General features: G+C 37.4%; 1 protein-coding gene across 1 annotated transcript in view; it reads left to right on the top strand.

Annotated features, from left to right (window-relative positions):
* Nucleotides 1-17,550, top strand: part of AVEN (apoptosis and caspase activation inhibitor) — a 165,117-nt gene that overhangs the window by 134,254 nt on the left and 13,313 nt on the right. Inside the window, exon 3 of the mRNA XM_063091475.1 lies at nt 15,573-15,643. Within this exon, the coding sequence (XP_062947545.1) occupies nt 15,573-15,643 (71 nt within the window). The remainder of the gene's footprint in view (nt 1-15,572; nt 15,644-17,550) is intronic.

Genomic DNA, 17,550 nt, shown 5'->3' with positions numbered 1-17,550 from the left:
CCACTTCCTTTAGCCATATATTGTACTTAGAGCTAATGCTTTTATCAAATTGGACTCCTTCATGTTATTATCCACTCTTTCCTTCCCCTGTTTTATAACATTTCCTCCCTTTACTTGGAGTGTCCTGCTCCTTCATACCTCCTGGCCCAAATTGTAATATTTCCTTTAGAACCTTTTCAAATACCTTGAAGTCTTCTCTTAAGCCCCTAGAACTTATGAACCACAGCACTTTATATGTCTTTCTGTGGTATTTGTCATATTTTTGCCTTGTTTCATAGTTATTTGTGTGTTTTGCAGGTTGAATTATGTCCTCCTAAAAAGTATATTCAAGCCCTAGGCCGCAGTCCTAGTGAATGTGACATTATTTGGAAATATGGCCTTTGTAAATATAATCAAGTTAAAATGAGGTCACATAGGATTAGGGTGGGCCCTAATCCAATGACTGTCCTTAAAAGAAGAGGGAAGTTTGGACACACAGAGAGAAGAGACATGAACGAAGGCCATGTGACCACAGAGCCAGAAACTGGAGTGGTTCTTTCATGGCCTTGGGTAGTTGCTGACACTTATGCAGTGATCAGTAGTCAGCTGAATACTTGCAGGGAACCCTCTCTAGATCTCCAGAGTTCTCTCTCTCTGAAGCTCGTCATCTCTGGTTCTCTTTACTGTAGATTCTAGCTATCAGTGATCGCTCTGGATTCTTAGTTCCATCTTTTCAACTCAGGGGGTCTGCTGGGCTCTGCCTCGTTCCCCCATGCCCGCACTACAGCCTAGGAACTCTATTTGAGCAGTGAGCTAGGGCAGTCCTTAGTTGTCTGATGTCTGGTGTCTTCAATGTTGTTTCAGGGTAGCCGGTTACTCACTAGACTCAAGTGTTTGATCCCTATGCAGGCCAGCCAGCAACAACCAAAAAGTCATTATTTATCATATTTTGTCATTTTTTTTGTGTTCAGATAGGAGGGTAAGTTTGGTCCCTAATATTGCATCTTGGCTGGGAATAGGATACTTATATACTTTATCTAAAATCAGTGGAGGGCAGTTGAAGAGAGGTTTAAATGAGGGTCTGGCAGGGTCAGATTTGCATTTTTAAAAGATCATTTTGAGTATAATATAGATAATGGATTGTTCTGCTTATCTGGTAGAGTTGCTGGGGACCTGGGAACACTATATTGAAGGTAGTTTAGGATACAACTGCAACAATCTAGTTCAGAAAGTGTGGTGACCAGCGCCAGGGAATCATCAGTAAGAACAGAAAACAGTGTATCCACTCAAAAAGTATGTGTGAGGTAGAAAATATGAACCAAAGTAGAACAATAACGAAAAAACCAGTAGGTTAAGCTTCAAAGACAGAAAATTTATTAAAACCCAGGTCTGATTAAAAAAAAATGTATTGTCATACTAGAGAGTTAGAGAAGATCCCACCAGAGGCAGAATCTAAAGACCCGAGGATGGGTGTGAAAGAGCTGTGACTCTGAGCATTGGAGGAAAGTTAAAGAAAAAAAAATACTTTCAATAGAAGAACATCCTGGGATCTTGCTATGCTATAGGATCAGGGCTTCCAAAATGTGGCCCAAAGTTTAATTTCTAGATATCACCTTTAATTACACAGATTACACACAACAATTAGCATCTAAGGAAATACAAGTTATGAAAAGTTTATGTGAAAAGCTGGAGAGCTTTATAAGAAATTAAATAAAAAGAAGACAGCATTATATTGTTTTTAATAAGAAGGCTTATACTTCATATAATTAATAAATACTTAATAAATATACTTAATAATTAGTAAGAAGCTTTATACTTAGTACAATTGTGAACATAAACACAGAAGTTATTGACAGGGCTTTCAGGAAATAGGTGAATTTATTTAAATGTCTCTCTTCCCTTAGTAGATATTTAAGTGGTAGAAAATAATTTCCTCAAGAGAAGGGACTTTATGTAACATTTTGTATCTCTAGCTTCTAGTCTGGCACATAGTAAGCGCTCAGTACATCTGTGTGGAAAAATGGATGAACACATTGTGAGTGGAATTGCAAATTGGATCTTTCAATAGACCGATAGAGTAACATCCAAAAGTAGTGTCCAAGTATATTTTATGCTTGGACCCAGTAATTCTAGTTTTGAGAATACATGTCAAGAATCAAAAAACACCCAAACCTTAGTGTTATGTTGAAGTGTGAATCTTGAGGAATCAGCTATAGTGAAAGAACATGCATTTGACAGACTTGGAGATTTATTTATTTTTTTTTGAAGGGAGAAAAACCTTATCACCCCAGCTACCTGTGTTCTTTCAGTTCATTAGACTTTTAGTTAGGTTTTTGATATTAACCGTCAATGGTTTCAGTTTTCTCTTACCAGAAAAGAGGAATAGGATCCTGAGAAAGGCCTGCCAGTGCCTTAGTGTTCTGTAACCACCCTATCTAGAGCAGGTTCCTTCTGGAGATTTGACAGGATTCAGTAGTTTCATACCAGTTCTCCATTTTTAGGAACTGGATAACAGCTATTTAAAATTCTTGGCATCAGGGTTATTTCTTCTTCCCATTCTTTTCTGTTTGAGAAAGCTTAAGAAGGAATTTGGTATCATTGATGGAACACTGTGACCCTACTCTCTTCTAACTACTTCTTAGATTTGTTGCACATTTGGTCTGAGCCAGAAGTAGCTAATCAGAGATGCTGCTGAAGCGAAGAAAGGAGCCCGTGGAGCGCTTTTCCCTTCCTGCTGTTTCTCTAACCAACTCCAAGTCGTCTCAGGTAGATTTCATTTTCCTAGTAGTTGTGACAACAGTTCTTATTAAGACAAGATAAAAGTGCTAAAAGAACAAACGTGAGTTTCTAAAGAATTTATATTAGGTCATTATGCATTGCAAACAATAACTCAAAAACAATCTTCAGGAAAATACTGCTTTCTAATATAAGCAAAGCTGGTGTTTATATGAATCTCTTTCTATATATTAAAATTCCTCTGGGGATGACTTTCTAAAACTTGCTTATTAATAACAAGGGGAATATTTTAAAGCCATTTTTTAAAGTAAATATTTTAGGACATTTCCCTCTTTTGATGGTCGTATTCATAGCTGACCAGCTCGTAAGTTTATACTATTTACTTGTCTTGGATAGTGATAATTGTTAGAATATTTACATTTTGAGATCCATTGTTAGTTTCTTTTTATCTTTCTTCATTTTCAAGAGCAGTTTAAGGGAAGTTCTAATTGAAGATCTCTGCCATCCTCTCCTCCTTCCCACTTGCTCTTCTTTGAGTTACTTGATTTACCAGAAAGTTCTGATTACAAACACAATCTGTATTTTATATTTCTGCCCTCTGTTTTTGGCAAGCTTCATGAAAATGATGATTTTTTCCTTATTTTTCTGTCCTTTACCCTCCTTATGATACATAGACTATTTAAGTTCACATATGATACAGACTGGGCTCTGACGGTTACATCAGTTGGAATACATCAGATGATACCCACCTTCTTTAGTGAAGGTGGGTATAAAGTGAGTGCAGAAATCACTTTGGCTTTGGGTGGAGTGTAGTAGCATGGAGCCTCCACCAATATCAGATGCCTGCATACCTCAAACTACAAGCAAATAACGTGTATTACCTCTTTACCCTTAAGGTAGTTAAAAAACAAAACAAAACAAACCTCTCAGTATCAAGGAACAAGAACCTAGACACCATCAGTGATGTGGGAACATCACTAGAGTGAGATCAGCCTGGCATAGCTGGACACCTAGTGGCAAATTGGTTTCATGTGAAGTTTGTTATTGCCTTATGTTGGGTTTATAGCCACCTTGCCATGCCCCCACCCCATTGATACAAAGCACTTTTGTTTGCACATAATTTTCACAAGCAAACTTTTTTTTTTGTCTTTTTCGTGACCGGTACTCAGCCAGTGAGTGCACCGGCCATTCCTATATAGGATCCAAACCCGCGGCGGGAGCGTCGCTGCTCTCCCAGCGCCGCACTCTCCTGAGTGCGCCACGGGCTTGGCCCACAAGCAAACTTTTTTATGCCAGATTTTCTACACAGGTATGCTGGGACAGGGAGCCCTGACTGCTTTGTTAATCTCAAAGGACATGACCTGAAAAAGATTAAAAACCACAGTTTGCACATTATTTGCTCTAACTTTTGACAGGAAGGCTAAACAAAAAGCTTTTAAAATTCAAATTACTGTGCATATCATTTGCCCAGTCAAATCACAGCTCAGTAGAAGAGTTCTCCAAAAATCAAAATAAAGGAATAACTAATGGATGAGAAGGCAAGTTGGATGCTGATGTGTTTTTTTTTTTTTTCCCAAGTAGAAAGAAATTTCACACTCATTGGGCTGAATAGGAGGGGGAAGAGGCAGAGAAATTAGATGATTTAAGATTTACACTAATATATGAGACAGGCAAATTCGAGGACAGTATTTAGCCTAATATTACTTTAGAGCTTTCAGCTAATCCTGTAGTGTGCACAAAAACAGACAACAAAACAGAATAAAATAGACTTCACAAGCCAACAGTGGGGAAAGCAATAAAAGCCAGAGATCTGCTGGACACCAACGGAAATGATCTTGGCATTGGTGGGAAGAGGTTTCATTATACTGACGTAGATTAAAAGGCCATCATTTTTTAGACAATGTTGTTTTAGAGTTTTTGAATCTGATTGACATGTCATCAGCTATTCATTTTTATGTTTTTGTTAATAAATTTTTGATGTTTTGATTTAGGAATCTGGAAAATGTTCAAAATATGCAATATGATTATTTTCTGGAAGGTGTATTTTCAAGTATATATAAATTAAAAGAATATTTTTTGAATATCTACAAGAAGTACATCTTACCTGAGTTATATATGAAAAAAGGAAAAAAGAATTCCAAAAGTATCTTCTATAGACTATATAATATTAAGATTAATTGCATTGAATAAAAATATTAATATTAATTTGATTAGAATTGCATTGAATATAAATATTAATATTGACAATGTTTACAGTTGTAAAATTTTCTCTAGGATTGTTATATTTTTCTGTTTATACCTATGTCCTTATCTTTCATTAACTCCCTTCCTCAAATTTTATGCTCTAGTAACACCAAACTGCTTGCAGGTCTCAATGATGTGTGTATTTTCTCCCTCCTGGTTTTAGCTCTGCCTTTAATAATAATCTCCTAGCTTTTTGCCTGGCCAACTCTTCTTCTTCATCCTTCAGGTCAAACATCACCTTTTCTAGGAACCCTCACCTGACTCTGCCCCAACCTGAATTAATTACCTCCACCACCACAGCCACACAATGCTCCCCCAAGACTGTGTGTCTGTCATTGTGTTCTGTAGATGCATATTTATGTAATCATGAATTCATTAAGTGTATGCACTAACCTATTTAAATTTATACTTTCAGCCCTGAATGCAGTGTCTGGCTTTTAGTAACTTTTTGTTAAATGAATGAACAAAAGCCCTTCTATATGGTTGTATACTTTTCTTCATATAGGGCTCAACATTTCCTGTTAAGTTTTTGTTGCTATCATGAAGGGGTTATTTTTTTTCCTTTCAGTTGTCTAATTGTTTATTGCTAGTATGTTGAAAAGTTACTCTTCTTTCTCATCTGCTCCCTTAGGGAGAGAATTATATGTGGTTGCCAGATTTTCGATGGGCCTGGTAGGCAGTCTACCTCAGGTATTAGACTTAGAACCTTTGATTATTTGTGTGATGGTTTCACCAACTGAGATAACCAACAAAGTCAATATTTTGGATGTCAAATAAATCATAAATACAATAGACATAAGCTTTTAGGTGGACTGAATTTTTTCTAAGTAAATTAGCACCATGAGCATATAGACTCTGTGTGTGTGTGTGTGTGCGCATGCATGGGTTGGCAGGTGGGTGTTTGTTGGGAAAATAGTATAGTTTAATCAGGCCGCCTCGCCTCAGGTCCGGTTGGGTATGGTGTAGCACATTCTTTGTAAACAAATCATGTGTGGGTGGGTGGAGTTAGTGCGCATACACGCCAATGTATCTTTTTAGTTTTGTTGCTATTCTGGTGTGTTCTTCAGTTGTGTGGAGCAGCAGCCCTGAACTGCTGGCCAGCAGAGAGCTCACATGTAGAAAGAGAGCATGTTTACTTTGCTGGCAGCTGCTCAGTTTTTCTTTGGACTCTGCCAGTAGCAGTTGAGTTTCTGAGTTTCTCTTTGGACTGCCTAGCTCTCAGACATGTGTGTGCAGAATAAAGACTACTCTTTCTTCACCTACAGCTGCTCCAAGGATCTTTCTTCTGGTTACCTAGCTTATAGACCTGTGGGGGAAGGGTTTGTGACCCATTCTGGACAATGGGCTTGAGGGGTCTGTGAGCTCCAGACCCAGCCCTAGCTCTACAGTATGTGTGTACAATGATAAAGGCAGAGAGTGCAACCCCTTCTAAGGCTTTGAGGAAGGAATGCAAATTTTTTTTTCTGCTTTACATAGTCCCCTCTTGTCTTGTTCAACTCAGGGTCTGTCTGAGAATAAGGGAGTGTGTCTTCTGTCTATATATTGTTTGGCACTTAATTGTGCTAAAAGATGTATGAAAAGATGAACAAATTAATAAATTAAATACATGGATTGTTAGTCCTAAAGTCATTCCCATTTTCCCCTAGAAATGTAGTAAACAGTATTTATTTTGGTAAAAAGATCTTGCAGTATGCTGGACACTAGAATTTTACTCCCCACTTACCCCATACCAGAATTGAAAAAATTGTTGAAAGGTACATTCTCTAAAATGAAATTTAATTCCAATTTGAGAAGTTTGGATGTTACAAGTGTCTTGTTGAAATAATGGGGGATAATTCGTGCTTTAGTGAGAAACCCCAGAATCTGGCCGTTATTAACTAACCACCTCTTGTGTAGGACCTTCTCGTGAGGTCACAGAGAATACTCCCCCACCCCATATTCATTCTCCCTTTCTCTCCTTAGTAGTAAACCCCGATTCTTATCCGGACACATGGCCACCTGCGAAAACAATTAATTATCCTACATACTTTTACGGCTTGATAAAGCTATGTGACACAGTTCTGGACAAGAAAGAAATAAATGGAAATGGTCTGTGGTAATTTCTGGAAACCTTAGTAGACGGATGGTGCATGCCTTCTGCCCCTTTGTCTTCAACTCTCCCTCTCGCTTGCTCCCTGGAATTTTGATGGTCTAGCTGGAGCTCTGGGCATCGTCTTGGACCGTGACGAGAAACACCTCCTTACGTAAAACAGAGCAGTGAGTCGGGGGAGCCTGGTCCGCCGCAGCAGCCTAAGTCTGGATTCATTTAGTTGACAAGGATATAACCTTTCATTTTGTTTAAGACATGGTTTTCCAGGTTTTTATTCCAAGCAGCCAGACCTGACCCTGACTGACACACTCTACTACTACAGATCAGTTCTAACATGTTAGGATTTCATTGTCCATCTGAAGACTGATCTGTATTCTGTCCTATTTATTCAGCTGTGTTGAATCATTTACTCCCATCTTGGAGTTCTGTGCTAGGGCTTGATGTTGGCCTTGTTCTGAAAACTATCCATCTGAGGAATTTTAGATTGTCTTCAGCGGTACAGGGTTAACATGGAATATTCACCAAATATTTGGGGGAAAACAGCTAGATTCCAAATTCTAGAATGTCATCATCATTCTTTTCTCATAAAGTCTAGAACCCTGTTATGGGTGCTGAGTATATTTGGATTTTCCTTTAACATAATCCATGTAGACGGGGAAGCAGCTTTTTAGGGGTATTGGGAAGACAGGCACACCCTATCATGTAGTGCCCAAGGTGGATATTTGATGTTCAGGGGCTGTGGGGGCCCCACACCTGGTGAGAAAGCTAATGATACGTCACTGTTGAGCATGAGGAGAGATTTTTTCTTAAGTCTTGTTCTTTTGCCTCAACCTAACTTTTATTCATCACCACAGTGGCTTGTATTGTCTTCCTCACAAAGACAAAGTGTTAACTGTGGCTTTGTTTTAGGGTAAATACTGAAGTGGAGGATATCTGCATCTGGAAAGGCTCATCCATGGAAGCTAGAAATTGGGGATGGTGAGGCATTTTTATGTCCTGTAGACTGAGCTGTGGATCTTCCCTGGATTTATTTGTGTCAGCCCGCAGACTTAGGATCCACCTCAGCCTTCCAAATATGCCGTCTTTCATAGATGAGAATAGAGTTCAGAGAGAAGAGAGGAGACATTTCATTTTCTATGGCAGCCATTGTAGCGACTATTGGGATATATAAGCATGCTTCAAAAAGTTCACAGAAAAATAGAATTGAAAGATTATCTGAATCTTTCCATGAACCTTTTGAAGGATTCTTATATTCTCTCCCTGTCAAGACGGAGAACTTGTCAACCTTTGTCAGCCTATCAAGTTTATCTGTGATTTCTCAGAGACTTGGTGTCCTGGTTGAAGGCATGTTCTAAGGGCTGTGGGGAAAATAAAGGAAAGTGATCATGAAAAAGAGCCAGGAAAATGGGGCTGAAAATGAAGCCCTTATCTAGAACTAGTGAGACATCCCTCTGCTTTCTAGAGTTGATTTCCTAAAGCAGGCACCACCAAGATCTGGGTCAGTTTTATGATTAAAAGATCCAAATAGTCAGGAACCATGTCAGTTGTGGGAATAGGCACTTCGTAGCGAATTATCACAACAGGGTGCTAGGTTTGGGCATATATTCCATCTTTCACACTCACTCTTCATATACACCTGGTCAGGATTGTCTAAGCTGAAAGTCTTTACAGGTTTCTTTCTGCTCAGATAAAGTAGTAGTGCCATCTGAACTTCTGCTGGAGAGTTTCGTGGTTAAGTACTTTGGCTTGGCTGAAAGATCTTTTTTGCTGACGGGGCTGAAAGGGTAAGCTTAAAATTGAAAGCTATATTTTCTGTGATTAGATGGTAAGCTTTTTGAAAGCATATTGGTACTGTGGGATTCTAGCCAGCTTAGTGTCTACTTTGCCTCCTTCTGTAAGACATGTATAGACCAGTTTGAGGAGTTAGGCAGAGTGAGAACTCTGCATACTGCAAATGCAGTGGTGGGGTTGGTATGCTAACTTTATTTCGCCAACACTATCATTATTAGAATACTTAGAGTTCTATAAAAAAAATTCTTATTTTTAAAAGTACTATAGGCATTACTTAAAGAAACCCGTGAGGTGATTTCCTAAAATGAGGATTTCTTTATTTCTTAGTTTGGGTTTTCGTATCTTCAAAAGTTGTCAACATTTCAAATATTAGTATACCAAATAAAGTATTTATTGAACATTTGTTTTTGTTCTAGGGATCTCAGACAGTCAAGAAGCCCAGAGCAAGTATGGGAGAGAGCTTTATTAGTAATTAATAAATTTAAAGCTAATTAACTAGTATAACAATAAGTCCTAGGAGCCAAGAGGTCTTGATATTCAGCCATGAACTGGCTCTGGGGCCTTCATCAGAGCATTGGGTCTCCCTATGCCTAAGGTTCTACATAACTTTATAAAATGAGGGTTAGAATGAGTGACGTCTGTGGTCTATGAATCTCAACTTTTGAGATCTATGAATATTGTGTCTTAAATGCATTAGGAAAAGGTCCCTGCCCTCACGTAAATTCAGCTTTTTTCTAGATTTCCTCACTTCTGTTTGGTTCAGTTTCAAAAGTAACACGTGCTTGTTGTTTACAAAGGAACATTCAAGTGGAAAATGTTTGCTGCAGAAAGGAAAAGTTTTCTTTAATCCTACCCTCTGAGAGATAATCATTCTTAAAATAGGTATATAATTGTCGCCATTTACATGCATAAATTAGTATTTTTGTGATACATATACAGTCATATATTTTATATATAAATATGTCATCCTGCACTAAAGCTTGCTTTTTTCATGTAACAGTTGAGATAATGGGTATATTCCTGCATCAGTACATAGAGACTTATCTAATTGTCTCAAAGAATGCCACTCATTGAATACTGTTTCCCCAATATACATTTTAGCCCAAATGGTCAAGTGTTAAATCATATTTGGGTGAAGCTGACACTAAATGTCATGGTCATAGAATGGAATTCTAGGATACAAGACAAAAATCTGAAATATCAAAAAACATTAAAATTTTATTGTAAAAGTTTTTAGTAGCTAGGTTTAGTTTTGATGATATGCAGGCATACTGATTTCTTAGCATTGTCAGCTGTTTGCTTGCTCCTGCAGTCACTGTTACTGTACTGCACATTTGTAATACCAGATACGTGCTAGCTTTCAACTGAAGCGGGCAGAGGAGCAAGATATCGTTTGACTAGCTCTGCCAGAATACAGTACTAGTGACAGTAATATTGTCTGTCAGCAATCAAGCTTGTCCTCTCACATAGTAACTGCCTAGGTCAAAACTTACCTCCTCATCGATCCTTAGACTTGGAGGTCTGTGTGATGGTCATGAGTTTCCTTGAAGCAATCCCAGAGATTGAAGTATTGAGTATATATGGCTTGAAACTTTCTTTTTGAATATTTAAGAAGCATACTTAAGATTTCTGCCATCTCATATTTTTTATTTCCCATTTTCTAACATTTTTGCTGCTTCACACAATTATTCAATTTAGAAATCTTATTAATTTTGCCTCTAGAAATCTGGCAGTAGAGTGCTGTAGTTGACTTTCAGAATACAACTCAATCCTCTCAGTATCTCCCATGTCTCAGCTTTCATTGTGTACATGCCAACTTCAGCGTTCTTGCTGGAATAGCACATGAGGCTTTTTATTGTGTAAGGAAAATGTAAACTTTCAATGTACATTAGTTTTGCTAACTTCCCTCTTTTTTTAAAAAACTATATTCCAGTGAATAAATTACTTTCTTAATAAGCAATCATTGAGCCTGCTATTTTGATATTATAACCTGCAAAGTAGAATATTATGGGGGTTTTCTTGCTCAAGCATTCTATATAGCAGGCACTAGCTGCTTTTCCATCTTGTTTGATGATGTATAAGTACACAACAAGGCAGTTCTTGTATCTTATAGGTCATGAAGTTAGTCTTTGGTGGAAGACAGAGTAAGAAAGGTTTTTTTTTTTTTTTTTTTGTGCTTTCTAGTTCTGTTCATTATACTGTGCTATAATTATATTCCAAACACACCACTGATGATGCTGTTGACTTCTAAGACACTCACGCTTTACCGTTCGTTTGTCACCAGCAATTGGTTGTCACTGTTCTTTACTGGTTTTCTATTCTGGCAAGCGCTGGAGCGGAACTGAATGCATGGTGAACACGTCTGTTACTCTGTCTTATTTACAGAAAGTCTCTGTTTATGCATGTCTATATGTCTAATGTGTAAGATATAGGAATAGCATATTTGGTAATACTGCCATTTTTGTGTGCATGTTATAATATTCAGAAAGAAGAATTTTGGTAACATTTTCCAGAAGGACTTTTAGTTCTAGGATTCATAGTTTCGACAAGTCTGAATACTCATCTTCTATGAGAGAATTAGACAGGTTGGTATTCTGTAGTAGTCTTACTAAGACTACTAAGACTACTTAATTTTACTAATCTTATTAGTTAAAACTAGCCTCTATGTTACTTTATTTATGAGGATTTTTTAAAAAAGCATTCTTTAAATTGTGTTGTTTTGAACTTTGATTATTGAAAACAAAACGTGTCTTAGGTATCTTTTTTCTCTAACAATTTTCTTCTTCATATTCTTTAGATGTATACTTTATTTTGTGGGGATCAAATATGACTTCATGGATGTCATTGTTTATGATTTTATAGTTTTTTCCTATTCTTGAAATTTTGACTTGGAGAGATTACAAAATCCATGTCTGATGACTCCAGTATCTTACTTAGTCTCTGTGAACTTTTTTCTATTGTCTCTTGTTTTTTTTAAACTTTCTCTTAGTTTTCTGTTGGTCTTCTCTCTTGGTATGCCTGATGGCTTTTAGTGAATTTTGGACAGTGTGTGTAAAATATTAGAGAGATAATTTTAGTGTCTTTTTCCTCCAAAAAGGATTTGCTTTTGCTTCTTGTATTCACAATCAGAGATTGAGCTGATCCACAGCTGGGCCTGAGAATTTGTGAGGGCTGGTCAATTCCTAGTCCACCCCTACTTCTAGGATGTAGTCATCAGGTGTCCCACCTAAAGGCCTTGATTTTCCAAGACTCTTTCTCATCCATGTGCCCTGAACTCCAGTGTTTGTTCACCCAGTGCCTTAAGACTAGCAGAAGCTCTCTTCACCTTCACGCCCTCCTGGGCTGTTACTTCAGGCCCAGTTTTTCAGCCTCTCAGTACCGTCTTTGGAGAATCAGCAAATGCCTCAAGAGGAAAAGTAGTCCTAACGTTAGCCCGACCTCCTTGTGCGCTTCTCTCTGCGAACTTTGTCCTTTAAGTCCTTCGAGTCCTCATTGCCTTGGTAGCAATTTCATGTCTTCAGATAGAATTTTAAAAAATTTTTGGCTTGGTTCTTCTGGTTCTCAGCAAGAATCTTACCTGTATTTGAAAGTGAATATTTAGATATTAAAAAAAAATACATATAGCAGGCCTTATTTGCATTATTGAATCTTGTGCTGATCATATAGTAATCTGAGAAATCATATGATTTATAATATGAAATTCAAGAATGCCAAAAATAACATTGAATATGTCATTGAGCTATTTGGCCATTTCTTAAAATCTACCAGATAGATTTTTAATTCATTCATTTATTATTTATTTTACATATCTCTATATTAGCCATTATATTTCTTATATTCTCTCCTTTTCCTGTTTTTCTGTTGGGTTGCTCTATTCTGACTGATTTGGAGAAGCTCTTTGTATATTAGAGACATTAACTCTTTGTGATATGTGCTGCAAACGTTTCTTCTGTGTGTGTCATCTTTTGAGTTTGTTTATAATTTTTGTCACACATAAGGTTTTCATTTTTATTGTTAAAATTTTTGCAGTAATTAAAATATGCCCTACCCACTTCAAGATGATAATAAATTCAGCCCTGCTTTCTTGTGGTAATAGTGCTGTAGTTTCCTTTTTCTGTTTTCTTTCTTTTTTTTATTTTAACAATTAAATCTTTGATCCAGAGTGAGTGAAATGAGATACAAGGATCTAGCCTAATTTCAACATCACCGAGCACTTGCTTTAACACTATAAAATAATCTATTTCTCCACAGATATCATATACTGCTCTTATGATCTCTAAATATCCATATACCTGGATCTATTTCTAGACTCTCTTCTGTTCTGCTGATCTATTTTTTCACCAGTTGCTACTCATTTTATTCATTGAGGATTTTGAATATATTTTTATAGTCAGTAAGACAACTTCTTCCTCCCTTTTGAAGAAGCATATCTTAGTTTCACATATTTTTAAAATGAACTTAAGTAATTTGGACAAGTTAAAAAATCCTTCTGGGATTTGAATCAAATATTGAATTTTTGGATTTAGTTAGGTGAAATTGGTTTCCATTACTATTGAGTTTTTCATCTCAGTAAATTTTATTTTAAAATAGTTTCTTTTAATGTTTATTCCTGGCTTATCCCTAGGGATCTTGTGTATGTTGTGGCTATTATGAATGGGATATTTTCTTCCATTTTGTTTTCTAACTGGATTTTGTTTGTATATGAGAGAGCTGTTTGTTTTTCAGTATGAATTACATATCTGGACCATCTGTCTGAATCCTTTTTTCACTCGTTCTTTTGGGTTTTCCAGGCAGTCAAATATATTTTCTTCAAATTATTATGTTTTTATCTCCTTCCTTTCAGTGTTGATACCTCTTAATTCATTCTTTCAATTCCAATGGCTGTCCTTTCAAAAAAATGTTAGATAATAGTGGAATTGATTTATATTTTTAGGTATAATCCTGGCTTTCAGTTATTTAGATAAGAAAATTAGCCTATTTCTTTAAAAAAAAATGTTGGTTTTTTTTTTCTCCAGCTTCTCTGTGTTCTTTTTTTCTAACTTCATTAAACAATTGACCGCTTTATTTCTTTTCTTTCTTTGTTTAGTAATGAAAGTATTTAAGACTTTAATTTTTTCTCTGAGAACAGTTTTACTCATATCTTATGGGTTGATTTGTATTAATTTATTACTCTTTTCTATATTCTGATTCTACACTTTGAGTTCTGATTTCTTCTGATCATAACGTCAGGTGGGAGTGAATTTTTAATTTAAAAATTTCTTTAGTTATTTTTACTTTGGTCGTTAATTTCTGTTTACTTACATTATTACCAGTGAATATGGTTTGTATGACTGCCACATTTTTGAGTTTATTGAGGGGGGATTTTTGGTGGCCTCGTTGTAGTGCTTCTTAAAAATTAATGTTGTATGGATATTTCTAAAGTCAGTACACATATATAATCACAACACATCCATGCACACATACACACATATGTTCACATATACAACCTTATTAATTATATTATTTGGGGCCTCTATATTCATAATTTTTGAAGGATCAAATTGACTTACCAATGACTAAGAGTAGTGATTTTACCCTTTTTTCTTGGTCCTTTTGCCTTGCATTTGATTTTGCCAGATGATAATATTGTGATCCACGTGTTTTAGAAATGGTAGAGTTAGAGGTAGGTTCTAATTTTATCTTTGTCCATCTCTTTATTTTTGAGTTCTTTATTTCCTTTCTCCCCCCTTTTGTTGATTTAGAAGTAAAGAATAAATTCTGTAGTTAGATCACCTGAGAGGTGTCACAGAAGGAAGAAGTAGGCCTGTATTTGAGTCTTGAAATAGAAGTAGAATATGAATAGGTAGAGGTGTGTGGGTCTTCCAGACAAGGGGAAAGGATAAGAAAAGGAATAAAGATAGGATGGAGTATGAAGTATGTGTGGGATGTGAAAATAGTCCGACTCTGGAGCAGAAAGTCTGAAGAGATAGGAAGTAGATGTGGGTTAATGAAGTGAGACCAAATTTTGGCGGATCCTGAGAGCTATCTTAATGCAAATAATCAGATATGTATGCATTTACAAAGTAATCCTTGTGACAAAACTTGCTACAGGGGTCATCTCTGATGCCTATTTATGTTGATCCCACATGTTCATATTATTCCAAAAGCTCAGAGCAGTGCACTGTGATTTACATTATGATCTAATGCACTTTTTTTTGAGTTTTATTTTGCATTTGACATTCTGACCAGGTGATTTTTGGAGTGATAGTGGAGGTAGGTAACCTCTCCTCGAAGAAATATTTCAAGTCTGTTACGTTGTCAATCAGTCTAGAACTGCCTTCCTTCAGTTCCATTCTTCCCCTTCCTTTTCTGCCTTGCCTGTCCCCTAAATCATAAGTATAAGTTAGTTCTCTTGCATACATTAAGCAGATGAGATGAAAATATGCCAAGTGTGGGTAGATGGCCATATCTGCAGGCCTGAACTCTTTAGTTGTCTCTCACTAAACATGTAGGATGGTGGCTTACTGAGACCTGAATGAAACAGTGAATGTGGTTGCCAGCCGTGTCTTCAGGTGCCCACCACACACAGGTCTCTGTGTAAGGGGGTGGAAGCCAAGACTTTGCAATATGATGTCACTGAATTTGGGAAGAATAGCTCTTCAGAAATGGCACTTCTGCTGCATAAGGGAACTCAGAGAACTGAGTGTTTTCCTTTGGCTTTTGCATAAAAATGTATGTTTTTTTCTATTCCTAGGGGACTCCTTTTCACAGTTCCGATTTGCTGAGGAGAAAGAATGGGATGGTGAAGCTTCATGTCCAAAACAGGTAAGATAGAAGTTTGTCTTGAATGTAGATCAGCTCTTGTCAAGGCTGAAAGCTAATATTTTTTACATTATTGTTGAGATAGAGTCTTCCTGTAGAAAAGAGTAGTTATTCACGTACAGTTTATCTTTAGTTACCAAAACTGTTCTGAAAATTCTCAGGGGGCCCTTGAAGCTAGAGTTTACCTTTATACCTGGCCACTTGTGTGAATTACTCATATAGACTGGGTTGCAAGTTGGAAAGTTTATAGTTGTGATTTTGACAAAGTGCATTACTTTGCCATTTGGCTTTCCTTCTCTTGCCACTCTGTGACAGTTCCTTTAAAGTTGAAAATTAATTTTTTTTCCCCACACAGGTTTTGGTGTTCGGTGAGAAAGCCCTTAACCTTATACCTTTAAATAACTCTTCTCCTATAATTAGGAGAATAAAGGTTATAAAGTAAGAACCAATATTATAGAAGTCTTTCGGTGAACCTGTAAACCCAAACGTTTTACTCACTTTGTGTTCATGCCATATTTTCTTCCCAAGGAGTTCTGATTATTTTCCAAGCAGGATTTCACTGATTGTTTCCATGTAAAAGATGATAGGTATTCTCACCCTTTAGAAATACATGGAGAATTAGCGGTATCTTGTTGTATGCTCCCCAACTCCAGGGCTGGAGCATACTGTCTGATAAAATGGTTAGACAGTTTGCCCACAGCTTGAGAGAGCAATAGACCAGAAACCCAAAGGTAAGGAAGGCTCCCTCCTCCTGTTCTGCTACCAGATCAACATATAAGCCGTCAGCAGCTCATTTGATTTCTGGGCTAGTTTTATGCCCAGCTGTTTGGGACGGACTTTGACTCATACAGATCACAGGAAGGGAAGTCACTTATAAAATGATTGCCTGGCACTTTATGAAGAGTATGTTATATGTAATATAGAGAAAATTGAGAATTAAAAATGATTGTCTTTGCTTGTGTCTGTTTGGGCATGTGCCTGAGGTACAGTTTAGAATTCTAGGACAAGTTGAAAACAGACAAATTGAGATTGAGGAATGCAATGAATGCCAAACAATTTGCATTTCAACTCCTTTTGAACTGTATCAGGGAATACAGTACTTCAAATATCTTGGGAGTTTCAGATAATCCTAAACTGCTTCATTATCCAAATATGGAGCACTTGTTATTTATTAGATATTTTATTAGATGCAGCTTATACAAAGTGAATTAAGACAGACAACGTGCCTGTTCATCACTGTAGGGCCATTACCTGAACACAACGGCTGACCTATAGTGGATGCTCAGTAGATATTCACATAGAAAGTGAAAAAGAAGGCAGAATAAAATAAGTGGTGTGATAAAAGAATTATCACATTACTGTGGGAGACACCTACTCTGGGCTCGAAGTGATTAAGAACAGTATCACAGTGACATCATCAAGATGGTGGAATAGATGGCCCCAGTGTCACTCCCCAGCCACCAATCAACTGACAACTATTAAAAAGCAAAGACTGCCAACCTGGGACAACTGGAGCTTGAGGAAAGAAGAGGAAAGACCCATGGAATTTATGGAGGTGGGAGAAGCTGTGGTGAGAAGAAGAAACTGCTCTGGTTTGAGCCCAGCCATTTCAGGGCCAGCCCAGCGAGGGGTGGGAAGAAGTTGCAGCACATGGAGCAGGAGTCAGTAAAAGCTGCAGCTGAGCCCTTTATGTGAAGTTGCCTGGAGTCTGCAGGGAAGAGGAGGGCCTTGGAGCACACCATACCAGCCCCCACACCAGTTAGACCACGACAGGGTTCCAGTGAACCCACATAGGAGTGAGGGGCTGCAGCCAACCAAAGAAAGGAGCCATCCAGAGTCCAGTGAGTCACCATGAGGGACCTGTGCATCCCCTCTCCCATGAGGAGCCTTTGCAGTGCAAGGGGGAGGCT

This window comes from Cynocephalus volans, chromosome 3 (genome assembly GCF_027409185.1).
Source record: "Cynocephalus volans isolate mCynVol1 chromosome 3, mCynVol1.pri, whole genome shotgun sequence".
Lineage (NCBI taxonomy): Eukaryota > Metazoa > Chordata > Mammalia > Dermoptera > Cynocephalidae > Cynocephalus > Cynocephalus volans.
Note: the sequence above shows the minus strand (reverse complement) of the source record. Positions and strands in the feature narration are given on the sequence as shown.